The sequence below is a fragment of the Oncorhynchus clarkii genome, chromosome 12 (assembly GCF_045791955.1).
Source record: "Oncorhynchus clarkii lewisi isolate Uvic-CL-2024 chromosome 12, UVic_Ocla_1.0, whole genome shotgun sequence".
Classification (NCBI taxonomy): domain Eukaryota; kingdom Metazoa; phylum Chordata; class Actinopteri; order Salmoniformes; family Salmonidae; genus Oncorhynchus; species Oncorhynchus clarkii.
In genome coordinates, this window is record NC_092158.1 from 31,999,147 (window position 1) to 32,020,363 (window position 21,217).

At 42.5% G+C, this 21,217-nt stretch overlaps 1 protein-coding gene across 4 annotated transcripts in view; it reads right to left on the bottom strand.

The window, feature by feature from the left end:
• The window catches only part of LOC139423071 (cell adhesion molecule DSCAM-like), a 138,143-nt gene that overhangs the window by 95,423 nt on the left and 21,503 nt on the right, over nt 1-21,217 (bottom strand). For all 4 annotated transcript variants that reach the window (XM_071174696.1, XM_071174695.1, XM_071174694.1 and 1 more), the window contains exons 2-3: nt 2,355-2,672; nt 1,620-1,769 (exon numbers count right to left, since the gene is read on the bottom strand). In XM_071174696.1, the coding sequence (XP_071030797.1) occupies nt 1,620-1,769; nt 2,355-2,672 (468 nt within the window). The remainder of the gene's footprint in view (nt 1-1,619; nt 1,770-2,354; nt 2,673-21,217) is intronic.

The window sequence follows — 21,217 nt, forward strand, 5'->3', positions numbered from 1 at the left end:
AGTGACTGTCTTCTTGATTGTGTGTATTTTTCACACTTTTCACACTTTTCATATTAAACCGTCATTCCACGCATGCAGACATTGGAGCTCTTTGAGTGGTGCGTTGTTAGGTTCTGCACAGCAACCCATCCTAAAGTAGGCTTAACCCCAGTGAGACTTACAGAGGGATGGTTAGATGGGGCCTGCTGCCTGCTTCATGGTACACCTCTCCAATAGAAATACTATCATCCATAATTCATACTACCAAAAACAGAAAAACGTTATTTTATGAAGTTTTTCGAGTCTAAGTGTTGATATTGTCTTCTATTTTTTTTCACTCATTAAACATTTAAAAGGTGGGCTTTGGCGGCCCCTAGAAAACAAGAGTAGGGCATGGTCATCTGCCTAAAGCCACCAGTCAGCATGGGATACCACGCATGCACGCAGACACACACATGCACGCACACATGGACACGCACACACATTCTTTCACACACGCAGACTATTTAAGTTGCACTTGATATGCGTGAGTCATGAAGAATGGGGAGGATGGACAGTGGGTGCATGTGTTGAGAAATTAATAAAGACTATTTGCTGCTAGATTCATAGACTTCCGTCATCTATTATTTAGCATGGAGAAGAGCACTGGATTGGTGGCGGCTACATCTTTCTGACAGCGTGTACATTTTGATTTTAACAGCACAAAGTAAACATTTTGTTTTGATAGTGAAGTTCACATAGGACAGCAAGGAAAAATACCCATTTAGACTTACATAGGAAAATGAATGCATTGCGTCCTTACAGTACATAAATCGAATGGATTATATGACAAGTCTTAGAATACAGTCAAGTATTAAGTCTAGGGAAGAAAAATACTTGACATTATGAAACGTATGTATTCCATAAACCATAACCGCATATCCTCTCAGCTCCAAAACGTCCTCCCGGCAAATCCATTTATGGACGATTAAGAGATTGATATAGCTTTCAACATGGTTGCTTTCGCCTCAGCGGACAAATTGTGAAAGATCAACAAAAACCGCTGCATTTGCCCTCCATCCAAAAGTCAAAACGACATTATCTTTGTCTATTGAGTTTGTTAAATGCCCCACATAAAGTGAATTTGCCCCCGGGGTCTAGGAAACAATCGAGTAGACGAGCATCCCATTTAAGCAATTTGAATGATCAAACTGTGCAACGCGTACCATGCAATGGCCCCCATCACCAGAGAACTAGGTCAATAGCACTGAGGCTAAGTGACACCACAGGGCTGCCATGCCCTCCTCCTTGCTCTCGTGGAAGACTCTCGCCCAGCCAGGTCAGCAGGGAATTGGGCCAGTCTGTCATGAGGTCAGACAGACATGGACACAAGACAACGCAACAGGCTGGTTGCATGGCTGGAACAGGGACAAGGGGCATGGGCACTAGTCTACTAGTCTAGCCTGACCTCACAAGGCCTTGCAGACAGACAGGGCATAGCACATGCACACATCCCTGGGGTCAAAACGCTTTCTCAAACCCATGGCCTTCCTTTCTTGCAGTGTGATACTCATTTACCAGACTCTTTTTATTTTAATGTTATTTTTTTACATACATTTCTCTGTATACATTACAGTAGCAATTAGAGAGCAGAGACTTACTCTGGATGTTGATTGACACTGTGTCTTTTTCCCAGGACACAACGGTGATGTAGGCCTCCACTGAGGCTGGGATAATGCACTTGAACACTGCCACATTGCCTCTCATGGCTTTCTGGTCCTCCACGCGAACCGTGTAGGGTTCTCGTAGAACTGAAAGAGATGGGGGGGATACAGACAAATATTCTTGTTGAAAAACATAAGAAATTAAACAAGAAATGACACTGATGAATGAATTGACTTTTATTTTCCTGTTTTGTCAAAATATTTGGTAAGTCTATATATTTTGTTCCTTTTCTTAATTCGCTGCTTTGCTCACATTCTCAACCCAATGTGATGTCTGTGGTTCACGTTGTACATTTCCAGCTGAAAGGCTAAGCTTGTGGTCACTAGTCACCCAAGCAATATATCCCCACTTAGTGACCAACAAGCTTCTGGTCAACTTCTTCACAGCCATACTGTCTGCAGCCCTAACTCCCACCTCTGTAATCAACAGTTCATTTCCAGAACCACACTGACCACTGACCACTAACCACTACATGGTCCAGGGCACAAGACTAAATAGAACAGTATTATATTGTATCGTTATGGTCTATGGTCAATTCAGTTTCTTCAGGTCATCTCTTAAACTGACTGAACTGAAATGGAATCAACCCCAGCCTTGGCATTGCCCCTATACTGTAAATAAACAACCATACTGTAAAGTATAGGCATAAACCAACTAGATAGACAACTCACCAGCCTTAATATGGACATCTTGGCTCCTGATTTTTCCTGAGGGGTTCTCCGCTGTGCAATAGTAGGTGTTGTCATGTATGAGGTTGCTGAAGCTGGAGGGGTTGAAGTGGAAGATCTGAAGGGTGCCATTTGGGTGCACGTGGCGGATCCCGGGGACATCGTAGATCTCCTCTCCGGTGGCCAGGTACCAGCGCAGCGAGGCGGGGGGCACACTCGCGGCGGGACAGGGCACCGAGGTCCCTGTGGTGCTGGCAAACACTACCTCTTGCACAGATGCATTGACAAAATATAAGCTGGAACGTAAATCTTCACTGAAAACTGCAAGGCAAACAGAGGAGAGGAGAGGGGGGAATGTTAGTCATTGATAGTGTGTAGGTTTTCTTCTCAACCAATGTTCAGCCTTTAGCCACCTTTGATTTATACCACTATATCCCTGATCCTAATTAATGTGAAGAAAAAATACTGAGCCCATTTATTTTTTTATTTTTGATTTTTTTTCATCCTTATTTGAATGGTATTTTTATGAGGGTTGTTTTACAATGTAACATTCTGAGTTTTAGAAAAAAAACTGAAACAAAAAAAGAACAATCAATGAATGGCTTGAAGGATCCAGAAGAACCAGTCTCCATCTTAACAATGTTGGCCATTGTGCTATTTTTCTAAACTAAAACCTCTGAAAGCCTAGTCAGCAGAGCTTTTAAATCAAGTTTTTGTATTGGAATAGACAGAGCTCCACTATGCATTTATCTTTAAGGTTTCTTATATTGTACTACACTTTAGGTCTGTGGTGGTATAATGGTTTTGTGCTCTGACGACATGGCCAAAGTGCTGTTTTTAGCTGCAGTGAGGATTGGAGAAAGGAGAGTTGTTCAGTATTAAGAGGCATTGCAGAGGAGCCGAGGGAGAGGAGAGGAACTTGGAGGGCCAGCATACCACCAGACCTGATTACAAACACAGTGCATCATGGGAAACTGCGGCTAGAGGGCTGCTCATGGAGGGCTGAGCCACCAACCCCACTAAGAAACGTGCCGTGTGTGTGGGTGGATGCTGTTACTCCACCATACCATACCACACCCCTACAACCCAATACTGCACCAATCTTTTATGAGCTTCACACTTAGAAAAAAAGGGTTTTCCTATGGGCTGTTCCATGGGCTGTCCCCTTTTTTCTAAGAGTGTAGTGTGGTGTGCTGCATAGGAAGGCACTGAGGCTTCTGGGAAATCAGAGATACTAGGCAAGCACTCCATGTAACCGAGTGTCAACATAGGCTTTGGGATAAGTACATGAACAATCTACTTCTTATATGGCCGTTGGTTTGTTAAACGGATTATTATTGTACAGTTGAAGTCGGAAGTTTACATACACTTAGGTTGAAGTCATTAAAACTCATTTTTCAACCACTCCACACATTTTTTGTTAACAAACTATAGTTTTGGCGAGTCGGTTAGGACATCTACTTTGTGCATGACACAAGTAATTTTTCCAACAATTGTTTACAGACAGATTATTTCACTTATAATTCACTGTATCACAATTACAATGGGTCAGAAGTTTACATACACTAAGTTGACTGTGCCTTAAACAGCTTGGAAAATTCCAGAAAGTGATGTCATGGCTTTAGAAGCTTCTGATAGACTAATTAACAGAATTTGTGTCAATTGGAGGTGTACCTGTGGATGTATTTCAAGGCCTACCTTCAAACTCAGTGCCTCTTTGCTTGACATAATAGGAAAATCAAAAGATATAAGCCAAGACCTCAGAAAGAAAATTGTAGACCTCCACAAGTCTGGTTCATCCTTGGGAGCAATTTCCAAACGCCTGAAGGTACCACGTTCATCTGTACAAACAATAATACAAAAGTATAAACACCATGGGACCACGCAGCCGTCATACTGCTCAGGAAGGAGACGTGTTCCGTCTCCTAGAGATTAACGTACTTTGGTGCAAAAAGTGCAAATCAATCCCAGAACAACAGAAGATCCTGGAGGAAACAAGTTTTTTTTAAAGTATCTATATCCACAGTAAAAACGAGTCCCATCTCAACATAACCTGAAAGGCCGCTCAGCAAGGAAGAAGCCACTGCTCCAAAACCGCCATAAAAATGCCAGACTACGGTTTGCAACTGTACATGGGAACAAAGATTGTACTTTTTGGAGAAATGTCCTCTGGTCTGATGAAACACAAATAGAACTGTTTCGCTGTAATGACCATTGTTATGTTTGGAGGAAAAAGGGGGAGGCCTGCAAGCTGAAGAACACCATCATAATCGTGAAGCACAGGTGTGGCAGCATCATGTTGTGGGGGTGCTTTGCTGCAGGAGGGACTGGTGCACTTCACAAAATAGATGGCATCATGAGGGAGGGAATGTTTGTGGATATATTGAAGCAACATCTCAAGACATCAGTCAGGAAGTTAAAGCTTGGTCGAAAATGGGTCTTCCAAATGGACAATGATCACAAGGATACTTCCAAAGTTGTGGCAAAATGGCTTAAGGACAACAAAGTTAAGGTATTGAAGTGGCCATCACAAAGCCCTGACCTCATTCCCATATAAAATGTATGGCAGAACTGAAAATGTGTGTGCGAGCAAGGAGACCTACAAACCTGACTCAGTTACACCAGCTCTGTTAGGAGGAATTTTCCAAAATTCACTCAACTTATTGTGGGAAGCTTGTGGAAGGCTAACCGAGACGTTTGACCCAAGTTAACAATTTAAAGGCAGTGCTACCAAATACTGATTGAGTGTATGTAAACTTCTCACCCACTGGGAATGTGATGAAAGACATCATGAAATAATGAACCATGAAATAAATCATTCTCTCTACTATTATTATGACATTTCACATTCTTAAAATAAAGTGGTGATCCTAACTGACCTAAGACAGGGAATTTTTACTAGGATTAAATGTCAGGAATTGTGAAAAACTGAGTTTAAATGTATTTGGCTAAGGTGTATGTAAACTTCCGACTTAAACTGTATATGAAACAAACTGTTGAGAACAATACCAAACCTGTATTTTTTCTGAAAAGCAAATAGATTGGATTTGTTGTTGTACATTTGTCATCTCATCACAGTTTGTAGTGACTTAATTGGGTATACAGTCATTTTCCAGACTTCCTACAACCTGCCTGTGACTTGTGGCCTAAAGCTTCTACTGTTGTCACTGTAACCAGCCTACCTGTTGGTGTGTGATCCTAGACTCCCTGGCATGTCACTACCCAACCCTTTTAATTTCACCTTTATTTAACCAGGTAGGCCAGTTGAGAACAAGTTCTCATTAACAACTGCGACTTGGCCAAGATAAAGCAAAGCAGTGCGACAAAAACAACAACACAGAGTTACACATAAACAAACGTACAGTCAATAACACAAAATAAAAGAAATAGAAAAATCTATGTACAGTGTGTGAAAATGTGGAAAAGTAGAGATTCTGGCATTAAATAGGCCATAGAGGTGACAATAATTACAATATAGCATTAATACTGGAGTGAAAGATGTGCAGATGATGCTGTGCAAGTAGGGATACTGGGGTGCAAAATAGCAAGAGGGTACGTAACAATATGGGGATGAGGTAGTTGGGTGTGCTATTTACAGATTGGCTGTGTACAGGTAAAGTGATCGGTAAGCTGCTCTGACAGCTGATGCTTCAAGTTTAGAGAGGAAGATATAAGACTCCAGCTTCATAGATTTTTGCAATTCATCCAGTCATTGGCAGCAGAGAACTGGAAGGAAAGGCGGACAAAGGAAGTGTTGTGGATGACCAGTGAGATACAGTATACCTGCTGGAGCGCATGCTATGGGTGGGTGTTGCTATGGTGACCAGTGAGCTAAGATAAGGCGGGGCTTTACCTAGCAAAGACTTATAGATGACCTGGAGCCAGAGGGTTTGGTGATGGATATGTAATGAGGGCCAGCCAACGAGAGCAGACAGGTTGCAGTGATGGGTAATATATGGGACTTTAGTGATAAAACGGATGGCACTGTGATAGCCTACATCCGGTTTGCTGAGTAGAGTACCGGGGGTTATTTTGCAAATGAAATCGCCGAAGTCAAGGATTGGTAAGATAGTCAGTTTTGTTTGGCGGCATGAGAGAAGGAGACTTTGTTGCGAAATAGGAATCCGATTCTAGATTTAATTTTGGATTGGAGATGCTTAATGTGAGTCTGGAAGGAGAGTTTACAGTCTAACCAGACACCTAGGTATTTGTAGTTGTCCACATATTCTAGGTCAGAACCGTACAGAGTAGTGATGTTAATCAGGCGGGAGGATGCAGGCAGCAATCGGCAGCAATCGGTTGAAGAGCATGCACTTAGTTTTACTAGCTTTTAAAAGCAATTGGAGGCCATGGAAGGAGTGTTTTATGGCATTGAAGCTCGATTGTGATTTTGACGCCATTTCCGGTCTTGCAGACTTTTTTACGTGTTGCTGTGCGTTTTGTTGCAAACCTTACTTTGCTACTTACTTACTTTGCTACCTAACAACTTTACGGTTTTACTTTTTAATTACCGTTTATATTTTTGGTTTTTCCCTCAACTTTTTTTTTCATTCAACTTTTTCACTAGGGACGCTTTATCTGGACATGGCTAGTCAGGACCTCCAACAGCCGAAGCTAAGTAGTAACATTAACATGATTCCTTCTATTTGCAGTCGCTGTACTCATAATATACAGGAAAATGATCGCCTTATGGCAAGGATAGCTGTGCTACAAGCCCAGCTTCAGACGCAATCGTTAGGCAAGGGTAATTTCAGTGTAGGAAAGGATGAAACAGCGTCTGTGCCACCAGTAAGTACAGATAGTAACGTTAGTATAAATCCCCTCGCACGGTCCCCGCAGCCGGACAACTTTCTCACAGTTTCTGGAGGGAAATGCTGTAGGAATGCTCAACCGGTGTCGCTCATTCAGCCGACAGAAACTTTCAACCGGTTTTCCCCATTAAGCAATGAGTCGGAGTCAGAGGCCGAGCCTTCTCTTGTCTCTACTCCTCCCGTTACGGGGTCTGAGACGCCGAAGCTTCCCACCATTAGCTCTGACAAATTGAAAACTATAGTCATTGGCGACTCCATTACCCGCAGTATTAGTCTTAAAACGAATCATCCAGCGATCACACACTCTTTACCAGGGGGCAGGGCTACCGACGTTAAGGCTAATCTGAAGATGGTGCTGGCTAAAGCTAAAACTGGCGAGTGTAGAAAGTATAGAGATATTGTTATCCACGTCGGCACCAACGATTTTAGGATGAAACAGTCAGAGATCACCAAGCGCAACATAGCTTCAGCGTGTAAATCAGCTAGAAAGATGTGTCGGCATCGAGTAATTGTCTCTGGCCCCCTCCCAGTTAGGGGGAGTGATGAGCTCTACAGCAGACTCTCACAACTCAATCGCAGGTTGAAAACTGTTTTCTGCCCCTCCCAAAAGATAGAATTTGTAGATAATTGGCCCTCTTTCTGGGACTCACCCATAAACAGGACCAAGCCTGACCTGCTGAGGAGTGACGAACTCCATCCTAGCTGGAGGGGTGCTCTCATCTTATCTACCAACATAGACAGGGCTCTAACTCCTCTAGCTCCACAATGAAATAGGGTGCAGGTCAGGCAGCAGGCTGTTAGCCAGCCTGCCAGCATAGTGGAGTCTGCCACTAGCACAGTCAGTTTGGTCAGCTCAGCTATCCCCATTGAGACCGTGTCTGTGCCTCGACCTAGGTTGGGCAAAACTAAACATGACGGTGTTCGCCTTAGCAATCTCACTAGGATAAAGACCTCCTCCATTCCTGTCATTATTGAAAGAGATCATGATACCTCACATCTCAAAATAGGGCTACTTAATGTTAGATCCCTTACTTCAAAGGCAATTATAGTCAATGAACTAATCACTGATCATAATCTTGATGTGATTGGCCTGACTGAAACATGGCTTAAGCCTGATGAATTTACTGTGTTAAATGAGGCCTCACCTCCTGGCTACACTAGTGACCATATCCCCCGTGCATCCCGCAAAGGCGGAGGTGTTGCTAACATTTACGATAGCAAATTTCAATTTACAAAAAAATATATATGTTTTCGTCTTTTGAGCGTCTAGTCATGAAATCTATGCAGCCTACTCAATCACTTTTTATAGCTACTGTTTACAGGCCTCCTGGGCCATATACAACGTTCCTCATTGAGTTCCCTGAATTCCTATCGGACCTTGTAGTCATAGCAGATAATATTCTAATCTTTGGTGACTTTAATATTCACATGGAAAAGTCCACAGACCCACTCCAAAAGGCTTTCGGAGCCATCATCGACTCAGTGGGTTTTGTCCAACATGTCTCTGGACCTACTCACTGTCACAGTCATACTCTGGACCTAGTTTTGTCCCATGTAATAAATGTTGTGGATCTTAATGTTTTTCCTACTAATTCCTGGACTATCGGACCACAATTTTATTACGTTTGCAATTGCAACAAATAATCTGCTCAGACCCCAACCAAGGAACATCAAAAGTCATGCTATAAATTCACAGACAACACAAAGATTCCTTGATGTCTTCCAGACTCCCTCTGTCTACCCAAGGACGCCAGAGGACAAAAATAAGTTAACCACCTAACTGAGGAACTCAATTTAACCTTGCGCAATACCCTAGATGCAGTTGCACCCCTAAAAACTACAATCATTTCTCATAAGAAACTAGCTCCCTGGTATACAGAAAATACCCGAGCTCTGAAGCAAGCTTCTAGAAAATTGGAACGGAAGTGGCGCCACACCAAACTGGAAGTCCTCCGACTAGCTTGGAAAGACAGTACCATGCAGTATCGAAGAGCCCATACTGCTGCTCGATCATCCTATTTCTCCAACTTAATTGAGGAAAATAAGAACAATCCGAAATTCCTTTTTGATACTGTCGCAAAGCTAACTAAACAGCAGCATTCCACAAGAGAGGATGGCTTTCACTTCAGCAGTAATAAATTCATGAACTTCTTTGAGGAAAAGATCATGATTATTAGAAAGCAAATTACGGACTCCTCATCAAATCTGCATATTCCTTCAAAGCTCAGTTGTCCTGAGTCTGCACAACTCTGCCAGGACCTAGGATCAAGAGAGACACTCAAGTGTTTTAGTACTATATCTCTTGACACAATGATGAAAATAATAATGGCCTCTAAACCTTCAAGCTGCATACTGGACCCTATTCCAACTAAACTACTGAAAGAGCTGCTTCCTGTGCTTGGCCCTCCTATGTTGAACATAATAAATGGCTCTCTATCCACCGGATGTGTACCAAACTCACTAAAAGTGGCAGTAATAAAGCCTCTCTTGAAAAAGCCAAACCTTGACCCAGAAAATATAAAAAACTAATCGGCCTATATCGAATCTTCCATTCCTCTCAAAAACTTGAGAAAAGGCTGTTGCGCAGCAACTCACTGCCTTCCTGAAGACAAACAATGTATAGGAAATTCTTCAGTCTGGTTTTAGACCCCATCATAGCATTGAGACTGCACTTGTGAAGGTGGTAAATGACCTTTTAATGGCATCAGACCGAGGCTCTGCATCTGTCCTCGTGCTCCTAGACCTTAGTGCTGCTTTTGATACCATCGATCAACACATTCTTTTGAAGAGATTGGAAACCCAAATTGGTCGACACGGACAAGTTCTGGCCTGGTTTAGATCTTACCTGTCGGAAAGATATCAGTTCGTCTCTGTGAATGGTTTGTCTGACAAATCAACTGTAGATTTCGGTGTTCCTCAAGGTTCCGTTTTAGGACCACTATTGTTTTCACTATATATTTTACCTCTTGGGGATGTCATTCGAAAACATAATGTTATCTTTCACTGCTAAGCGGATGACACACAGCTGTACATACAAGCCCCAAAATTGCCCTCACTAGAAGCATGTGTTTCAGACATAAGGAAGTGGATGGCTGCAAACTTTCTACTTTTAAACTCGGACAAAACAGAGATGCTTGTTCTAGGTCCCAAGAAACAAAGAGATCTTCTGTTGAATCTGACAATTAATCTTAATGGTTGTACAGTCGTCTCAAATAAAACTGTGAAGGACCTTGGCCTTACTCTGGACCCTGATTTCTCTTTTGAAGAACATATCAAGACTGTTTCATGGACAGTTTTTTTCCAACTACGTAACATTGCAAAAATCAGAAACTTTCTGTCCAATAATAATGTCAATTCTAGGTTAGACTACTGCAATGCTCTACTTTCCAGATACCTGGATAAAGCACTAAATAAAATTCAGTTAGTGCTAAATATGGCTGCTAGAATCCTGACTAGAACCAAAGAAATTGTTCATATTACTCCAGTGCTAGCCTCCCTACACAGGCTTCCTGTCAAGGCAAGGGCTGATTTCAAGGTTTTACTGCTAACCTACAAAGCATTACATGGGCTTGCTCCTACCTATCTCTCTGATTGGACCTACCGTACATACAGTGCATTGCGAAAGTATTTGGCCTCCTTGAACTTTGCGACCTTTTGCCACATTTCAGGCTTCAAACATAAATATATAAAACTGTATTTTTTTGTGAAGAATCAACAACAAGTGGGACACAATCATGAAGTGGAACGACATTTATTGGATATTTCAAACTTTTTTAACAAATCAAAAACTGACAAATTGGGCGTGCAAAATTATTCAGACCCTTTACTTTCAGTGCAGCAAACTCTCTCCAGAAGTTCAGTGAGGATCTCTGAATGATCCAATGTTGACCTAAATGACTAATGATGATAAATACAATCCACCTGTGTGTAATCAAGTCTCCGTATAAATGCACCTGCACTGTGATAGTCTCAGAGGTCCGTTAAAAGCGCAGAGAGCATCATGAAGAACAAGGAACACACCAGGCAGGTCCGAGATACTGTTGTGAAGAAGTTTAAAGCCGGATTTGGATACAAAAAGATTTCCCAAGCTTTAAACATCCCAAGGAGCACTGTGCAAGCGATAATATTGAAATGGAAGGAGTATCAGACCACTGCAAATCTACCAAGACCTGGCCGTCCCTCTAAACTTTCAGCTCATACAAGGAGAAGACTGATCAGAGATGCAGCCAAGAGGCCCATGATCACTCTGGATGAACTGCAGAGATCTACAGCTGAGGTGGGAGACTCTGTCCATAGGACAACAATCAGTCGTATATTGCACAAATCTGGCCTTTATGGAAGAGTGGCAAGAAGAAAGCCATTTCTTAAAGATATCCATAAAAAGTGTCATTTAAAGTTTGCCACAAGCCACCTGGGAGACACACCAAACATGTGGAAGAAGGTGCTCTGGTCAGATGAAACCAAAATTGAACTTTTTGGCAACAATGCAAAACGTTATGTTTGGCGTAAAAGCAACACAGCTCATCGCCCTGAATACACCATCCCCACTGTCAAACATGGTGGTGGCAGCATCATGGTTTGGGCCTGCTTTTCTTCAGCAGGGACAGGAAAGATGGTTAAAATTGATGGGAAGATGGATGGAGCCAAATACAGGACCATTCTGGAAGAAAACCTGATGGAGTCTGCAAAATACCTGAGACTGGGACGGAGATTTGTCTTCCAACAAGACAATGATCCAAAACATAAAGCAAAATCTACAATGGAATGGTTCAAAAATAAACATATCCAGGTGTTAGAATGGCCAAGTCAAAGTCCAAACCTGAATCCAATCGAGAATCTGTGGAAAGAACTGAAAACTGCTGTTCACAAATGCTCTCCATCCAACCTCACTGAGCTCGAGCTGTTTTGCAAGGAGGAATGGGAAAAAAATTCAGTCTCTCGATGTGCAAAACTGATAGAGACATACCCCAAGCGACTTACAGCTGTAATCGCAGCAAAAGGTGGCGCTACAAAGTATTAACTTAAGGGGGCTGAATAATTTTGCACGCCCAATTTTTCAGTTTTTGATTTGTTAAAAAAGTTAATAAATGTCGTTCCACTTCATGATTATGTCCCACTTGTTGTTGATTCTTCACAAAAAAATACAGTTTTATATCTTTATGTTTGAAGCCTGGAATGTGGCAAAAGGTCGCAAAGTTCAAGGGGGGCGAATACTTTCGCAATGCACTGTACCTACACGTACGCTACGGTCACAAGACGCAGGCCTCCTAATTGTCCCTAGAATTTCTAAGCAAACAGCTGGAGGCAGGGCTATCTCCTATAGAGCTCCATTTTTATGGAATGGTCTGCCTACCCATGTGAGAGACGCAAACTCGGTCTCAACCTTTAAGTCTTTACTGAAGACTCATCTCTTCAGTGGGTCATATGATTGAGTGTAGTCTGGTCCAGGAGTGTGAAGGTGAACGGAAAGGCTCTGGAGCAACGAACCACCCTTGCTGTCTCTGCCTGGCCGGTTCCCCTCTTTCCACTGGGATTCTCTGCCTCTAACCCTATTACAGGGGCTGAGTCAATGGCTTGCTAGTGCTCTTTCATACCGTCCCTAGGAGGGGTGCGTCACTTGACTGATGTGATCTTCCTGTCTGGGATGGCGCTCCCCCTTGGGTTGTGCCGTGGCGGAGATCTTTGTGGGCTATACTCGGCCTTGTCTCAGGATGGTAAGTTGGTGGTTGAAGATATCCCTCTAGTGGTGTGGGGGCTGTGCTTTGGCAAAGTGGGTGGGGTTATATCCTTCCTGTTTGGCCCTGCCCGGGGGTGTCATCGGATGGGGCCACAGTGTCTCCTGACCCCTCCTGTCTCAGCCTCCAGTATTTATGCTGCAGTAGTTTATGTGTCGGGGGCTAGGGTCAGTTTGTTATATCTGGAGTACTTCTCCTGTCCTATCCGGTGTCCTGTGTGAATTTAAGTATGCTCTCTCTAATTCTCTCTTTCTCTCTTTCTTTCTCTCTCTCAGAGGACCTGAGCCCTAGGACCATACCTCAGGACTACCTGACATGATGACTCCTTGCTGTCCCCAGTCCACCTGGCCGTGCTGCTGCCCCAGTTTCAACTGTTCTGCCTGTGATTATTATTATTTGACCATGCTGGTCATTTAGGAACATTTGAACATCTTGGCCATGTTCTGTTATAATCTCCACCCGGCACAGCCAGAAGAGGACTGACCACCCCACATAGCCTGGTTCCTCTCTAGGTTTCTTCCTAGGTTTTGGCCTTTCTAGGGAGTTTTTCCTAGCCACCATGCTTCTACACCTGCATTGCTTGCTGTTTGGGGTTTTAGGGTGGGTTTCTGTACAGCACTTTTAGATATCAGCTGAACTACGAAGGGCTATTTAAATACATTTGATTTGATTTTGATTTGATTGGATGTTTGTCCAAAGAAGGACCAGATGTATACAGAATGGTGTCGTCCGCGTAGAGGTGGGTCAGAGAATCACCAACAGAAAGAGCGACATCATTGATATATACAGAGAAAAGAGTAGGCCCGAGAATTGAACCCTGTGGTACCCCCATAGAGATTACCAGAGGTTCGGACAACAGGCCCTCCGATTTGACACACTGAACTCTATCTGAGACGTAGTTGGTGAACTAGGCGAGGCAGTCATTTGAGAAGCCAAGGCTATTGAGTCTGCCGATAAGATTGTGGTGATTGACAGAGTCGAAAACCTTTGGTTAGGTTGATGAAGACGGCTGCACAGTACTGTCTTTTATCGATGGCGGTTATGATATCGTTTAGGACCTTGAGCGTGGCTGAGGTGCACCCATGACCAGATCGGAAACCAGATTGCATAGTGGAGAAGGTACGGTGGGTTTCGAAATGGTCGGTGATCTGTTTATTAACTTGGCTTTCGAAGATTTTAGAAAGGCAGGGCAGGATGGATATAGGTCTATAACAGTTTGGGTCTAGAGTGTCTCCCCCTTTGAAGAGGGGGATGACCGCGGCAGCTTTCCAAGCTTTGTCGATTTCAGACGATATGAAAGAGAGGTTGAATAAGCTAGTAATAGGGGTTGCAACAATTTCGACGGATAATTTTAGAAAGAGAGGGTCCAGATTGTCTAGCCCAGCTGTTTTGTAGGGATCCAGATTTTGCAGCTCTTTCAGAACATCAGCTGTTTGGGCAAGTTGCTGCAGGGGGTGTTGAAATGTTGGCCGGGGTAGGGGTAGCCAGTAGGAAAGCATGGCCAGCCATGGAAAAATGCTTATTGAAATGATTGATAATCGTAGATTTATCTGTGGTGACAGTGTTTCCTATACTCGGTAGATGGAAATTGAGATTAAAAATATTAAAAATATATACAAAATATATACGAAGAAAAACGATATATACAAGGGACGGGACAAGACATCTTGGAAACATTTGCATCCATTTTAAACATTGTGTTTTTAAGCTACGGACTTCTTTGTTGTTGCATTGGATTGCTGTCACAAACTCAACACTCCACACAGTTGTCATTGACTAGTTGGATATTCATTTCCCACTGAGCAAATGATTTCTGTAGTTATAGCATTCTCATAAATGCATTTTTTAAATCTGTGTATTCTTGGTGAACCTTATTTTTTTAATTGACATTTGTCAATAAAACTCATGAATGCAAGTGTTTATGTCAAATTGTTTTTGTGCTCTACGTTGTGTTCTCCTTGTAGCCCTGGTTGTCCTGGAAAGAAAATGGTAAAACACTTAAATGTGAGGCTGAATATGAGGGCAGAACAAGCAGATTAATGAAAGTAGTGAATTTTAGCTTTTTTATTGTGGGAATCCCTGGGACCAGATCTCACTTCACATTCACACATACCCAAATGCACAGGATTACTATTTGTACCTCAAAGTTACAGACATGAGGGAGCTCAAAATTAAATTGCAGGTGTTGTCCTTTCTGTTTCTTATCGAAATCATATGATCATGAACTTTATTGAGACTTCCATAAGCAGGGAATGGGGAAGGGAAGTGCAAGAGTGCCTTATCCTTATGGACGTCTAGCACTGCACCATATTGATCGGCTAACAGGAAATCTTGAGACCCCAACATTAACAGACAGACACACACAGCCAAGTATCACATGGCTGATTGATCAGCGGCCTGAATAGCATAGTGTAGTAACTGCATGTTCCACAACACAGCCATGGACCAGAGGGGCAGGGGCCACACCCATTCTCTGCCTCTGCATCAGTCCTGAAGTGTGTGTGTGTGTCCTCATTGTATTTACCCCTATGGTTAACACACAGATCAATAGCTCTCAGCCCAGCTAAGCAGCTGCAGGTGGCTCATCATAGCATGAATACATGCTAAGAGTTAGCCTGAAGCTAAGCGCTCATAAATATAAATACAACCAGCTCCATCATCAGCCATTACAGTGGATGGACCACTCTTAGCAGGACCACAGTCAGGGCAGTCAATACATACAGGTCCCAAAGGGTTTGTAGCTATTGTTTGGAGAATAAAGCCAGCCTCCTCTGTGCTTTGCAGGTTTTTAATGTGAACAAAGGGCCATCAAAGCTGAGTTCTGAGTGTGTTTGAAATGTGAAAAAGGGAGAGGCTGCCTCATGAGTGCTTTTGTCTCAATACGGCTTTTAACACACTCATGAAAAATGTAGCCCCTATTTCTGGGCGGCTGATTCCTTAAGACAGTGAAGCCATGACGGACACATGCAGGTGCTTCCAGAGCCCAGAGCCCAATGGAGATACTATAGAGAGAAAAAAACATTTGTCAAGGAAAACAGTGAGGAAGAGTGGAGAGAGAGATGGAAAGCACTCAGACAATAACATGCAGGCAGTTATTAGCAGAGAGAGTGAGAAAGAGAGGGAGAGAGGCCACTAGGGAGGTCAGGGGCATTCTCCCACTCTCTCTGTTTGGCTCTCTTCCAGGAAATTCACACTCCTCCTTTTTTCTCTTCTCTCTGTCTCTCTCATCTCCACTCCATCCTGCTCTTTCTCCTCTCATCTTCGCTTCTCTCGTTATCATCTCTCTCTATCTGCCTCTTCCTTCCTTCCTTCTCTCTCTCCTCCTCTCCTTCCAGTTCCTCTGTAACCTTCATCCTTCATGGTCAAGTGACCCTGTCTCTCACATCCAGGCTTGCTCAACCCGTACAGAGCAGGGGGACACAGGTGCAGGACAGCAAACAACAAATAACAAAACAGTGCATCTCCCTCACACAGAGAGTAGAGTACACATTATGCCCTGGCCTGGCTGAAATGCCATTTATTTTCTTCTCTTGGACCTCCATGTATACCACACTGACTCGCATCCCAAATTACTGGAGAGGACAGTGGATAAGATGGCGATCTACCTACATCCTAAATACAATCTGAGAACTTGTATGTACTGCAATTGTAGTTGTTTTGTTAACCCTTTACTGCAGTGGGCTAAATCAGGGTCATGCAGGGTGTTTCTTGGCAGTCTTAAACAAATCTACTTTCAAACAAAGGTACACACCTCACACACATGGTTATGGGCTTAAAAAAAGGTGACACCTATACCATGTCAAATATAGAGTAGAAATGTATTCCATTTTGAGTTTGCAGCCCAATATTACACGTTATATACTGTACATCACAGAAGACTGAAATATAACAAAACCGTTTGACATAAAAAAAAATGATTTTCTGTGTTAAAAACAACAACATGTTTCGTTTCCGGCCATTTCCTGTCACAACTTGCAGACTTGTTTATGTGTTGCTGTGCGTTTTGTGCGTTTTGTTGCCAACCTTGCTTTGCTACCTGACAACTTTACGGGGTTTTTCTTTCTTTAGAGGGAGGATCAGCTTAATATTGCGGAAAGAATGTTGCTTCCAATGTAATTGCCTGCATCATTTCCAATCCCCATATTTTGGGGGGTAAATATATATATCCATACACGCATGCATACATATACACATATATACATACACATACCTATATAGACATAGATACTTTTTAGAAGAATATACCTTTATTATTATTCCCCGCAAACCCTACCGCCGATCCCCCAATTGGAGTAAACTAATAAACACTTCTGCTTTTACCTTCAATTGATACATCTTATACACATTTTACAGACACAGTCTACTTTACAATAGTTCTATCTTGTTTGTTCTTAGTCCTTCCTCTATTTCTGATGTCCATCCAGTTTGATTTCTATTTGTAACTGTGCTATTTCACAGAAGTTCCGAACCTATATACATTTTACAGATCCCGTATGCTTTACATTGTTTATCTTGTTATTAGTCCCACCCTTCAGCTCTATTCAACCCCTCCCATCTATCTCTCAACATCATCCATTTCGGATTTCTATTTGCCATATGTTTTTCAACTGTGCTGTGATGATTCACAAAATAATTGAACCTTCCTATTCTCATAGATTCTACAGATTGTACATTTAAAATAAACATTTTTGCTAAAATAATAATAATATTATTGATTGATTGATATGGCTTTTTAAATCACCCAGTATTGCTATCTGTAGCATTAGTTCTAGGCAAATGTTGCAATTCTTCAGCCATTCCTGGACCTGGACAATACCAAAATAAATGATCTATTAACTCTGCCTCCTCACAGCAGAATCTGCAGAGCTGGGAAGATTGTATCCCCCATATATATAACATTCTATTAGTTGCAAGAATTTTGTATAGTAATTTATATTGAAACATTCGAAGTTTTGAATCCGGCGTTGTTTTGCGTATCAATTCATAAACCATGTGCCATGGAATGGGTACATCGAAAATCTCTTCCCAACTATTTTGCAATTTATATGGCACAGCTGTCAGTTTTTTGGTCCTTAAATGAAATTGGTATATGTTTTTATTTATCACACTTTTCTTTAACCATTTATGTTCTTTAATACATGGCCGACATACAAGTTCCTTACTTTTTTCCCCTTCTACTTGCCTCTTCCATTTTTGTAGTAATGCTGCAATTATTTGGTTGTAATTTTGGGTAGAGCAGACATTTTTTACTTTTTTACTTTTTAATTACTGTTTATATTTCTGTTTTTTCCCTCACTCAACTTTTTTTCATTCAACTTTTTCACTCCGGGCGCTTTATCTGGACGTGGTTCGTCAGGACCTCCAACAGCCAAAGCTAAGTAGTAACATTAACATGATGCCCTCTAATTGCAGTTGCTGTACTCATAATATACAGGAAAATGATCGCCTTATGGCAAGGATAGCTGTGCTACAAGCCCAGCTTCAGACGCAATCGTTAGGCAAGGGTAATGTCAGTGTAGGAAAGGATGAAACAGCGTCTGTGCCACTAGTAAGTACAGATAGTAACGTTAGTATAAATCCCCTCGCACGGTCCCCGCAGTCGGACAACTTTCTCATGGTTTCTGGAGGGAAATGCTGTAGGAATGCTCAACCGGTGTCGCTCATTCAGCCGACAGAAACTTTCAACCGGTTTTCCCCATTAAGCAGCCATTAAGCAGGAGTCTGAGGCCAAGCCTACTCTTGTCTCTACTCCTCCCATTACGGGGTCTGAGGGGCCGAAGCTTCCCACCATTAGCTCTGACAAATTGAAAAACCTAGTCATTGGCGACTCCATTACCTGCAGTATTAGACTTAAAACTAATCATCCAGCAATCATACACTGTTTACCAGGGGGCAGGGCTACCGACATTAAGGCTAATCTGAAGATGGTGCTGGCTAAAGCAAAAACTGGCGAGTGTAGAGAGTATAAAGATATTGTTATCCACATCGGCACCAACGATGTTAGGATGAAACAGTCAGAGGTCACCAAGCTTCAGCGTGTAAATCAGCTAGAAAGATGTGTCGGCATCGAATAATTGTCTCTGGCCCCCTCCCAGTTAGGGCAGCAGACTCTCACACCTCAATCGCTGGTTGAAAACTGTTTTCTGCCCCTCCCAAAAGATAGAATTTATAGATAATTGGCTCTCTTTCTGGGACTCACCCACCATCAGGACCAAGCCTGGCCTGCGGAGGAGTGAAGGACTCCATCCTAGCTCGAGGGGTGCTCTCATCTTATCTACGAACAGAGACAGAGCTCTAACTCCCCTAGCTCCACAATGAAATAGGGTGCAGGTCAGGCAGCAGGCTGTTAGCCAGCCTGCCAGCATAGTCTGCCACTAGCACAGTCAGTTTGGTCAGCTCAGCTATCCCCATTGAGACCGTGTCTGTGCCTCGACCTAGGTTGGGCAAAACTAAACATGACGGTGTTCGCCTTAGCAATCTCACTAGGATAAAGACCTCCTCCATTCCTGTCATTATTGAAAGAGATCATGATACCTCACATCTCAAAATAGGGCTACTTAATGTTAGATCCCTTACTTCAAAGGCAATTATTGTCAATGAACTAATCACTGATCATAATCTTGATGTGATTGGCCTGACTGAAACATGGCTTAAGCCTGATGAATTTACTGTGTTAAATGAGGCCTCACCTCCTGGTTATACTAGTGACCATATCCCCTGTGCATCCCGCAAAGGCGGAGGTGTTGCTAACATTCACGATCGCAAATATCAATTTACAAAAAAAAAAGACGTTTTCGTCTGTTGAGATTCTAGTCATGAAATCTATGCAGCCTACTCAAAAACGTTTTATAGCTACTGTTTACAGGCCTCCTGGGCAATATACAGCGTTCCTCCTCATTGAGTTCCCTGAATTCCTATCGGACCTTGTAGTCATAGCAGATAATATTCTAATTTTTGGTGACTTTAATATTCACATGGAAAAGTCCACAGACCCACTCCAAAAGACTTTCTGAGCCATCGTCGACTCAGTGGGTTTTGTCGACTCAGTTTTGTCCCATGGAATAAATGTTGTGGATCTTAATGTTTTTCCTCATAATCCTGGACTATCGGACCACCATTTTATTACGTTTGCAATTGCAACAAATAATCTGCTCAGACCCCAACCAAGTAGCATCAAAAGTCGTGCTATAAATTCACAGACAACACAAAGATTCCTTGATGCCCTTCCAGATTCCCTCTGCCTACCCAAGGACGTCAGAGGACAAAAATCAGTTAACCACCTAACTGAGGAACTCAATTTAACCTTGCGCAATACCCTAGATGCAGTTGCACCCCGAAAAACGAAAAACATTTCTCATAAGAAACTAGCTCCCTGGTATACAGAAAATACCCGAGCTCTGAAGCAAGCTTCCAGAAAATTGGAACGGAAATGGCTCCACACCAAACTGGAATTCTTCCAACTAGCTTGGAAAGACAGTACCGTGCAGTATCGAAGAGCCCTTACTGGTGCTCTATCATCCTATTTTTCCAACTTAATTGAGGAAAATAAGAACAATCCAAAATTGATTTTTGATACTGTCGCAAAGCTAACTAAAAAGCAGCATCCCCCAAGTGAGTGTGGCTTTCACTTCAGCAGTAATAAATTCATGAACTTCTTTGAGGAAAAGATCATGATTATTAGAAAGCAAATTACGGACTCCTCTTTAAATCTGCATATTCCTTCAAAGCTCAGTTGTCCTGAGTCTGCACAACTCTGCCAGGACCTAGGATCAAGAGAGACACTCAAGTGTTTTAGTACTATATCTCTTGACACAATGATGAAAATAATAATGGCCTCTAAACCTTCAAGCTGCATACTGGACCCTATTCCAACTAAACTACTGAAAGAGCTGCTTCCTGTGCTTGGCCCTCCTATGTTGAACATAATAAACGGCTCTCTATCCACCGGATGTGTACCAAACTCACTAAAAGTGGCAGTAATAAAGCCTCTCTTGAAAAAGCTAAACCTTGACCCAGAAAATATAAAAAACTATCGGCCTATATCGAATCTTCCATTCCTCTCAAAACATTTTAAAAGGCTGTTGCGCAGCGCCTCACTGCCTTCCTGAAGACAAATAATGTATAGGAAATGCTTCAGTCTGGTTTTAGACCCCATCATAGCATTGAGACTGCACTTGTGAAGGTGGTAAATGACCTTTTAATGGCATCAGACCGAGGCTCTGCATCTGTCCTACCCAAATTGGTCGACATGGACCAGTCCTGGCCTGGTTTAGATCTTATCTGTCGGAAAGATATCAGTTTGTCTCTGTGAATGGTTTGT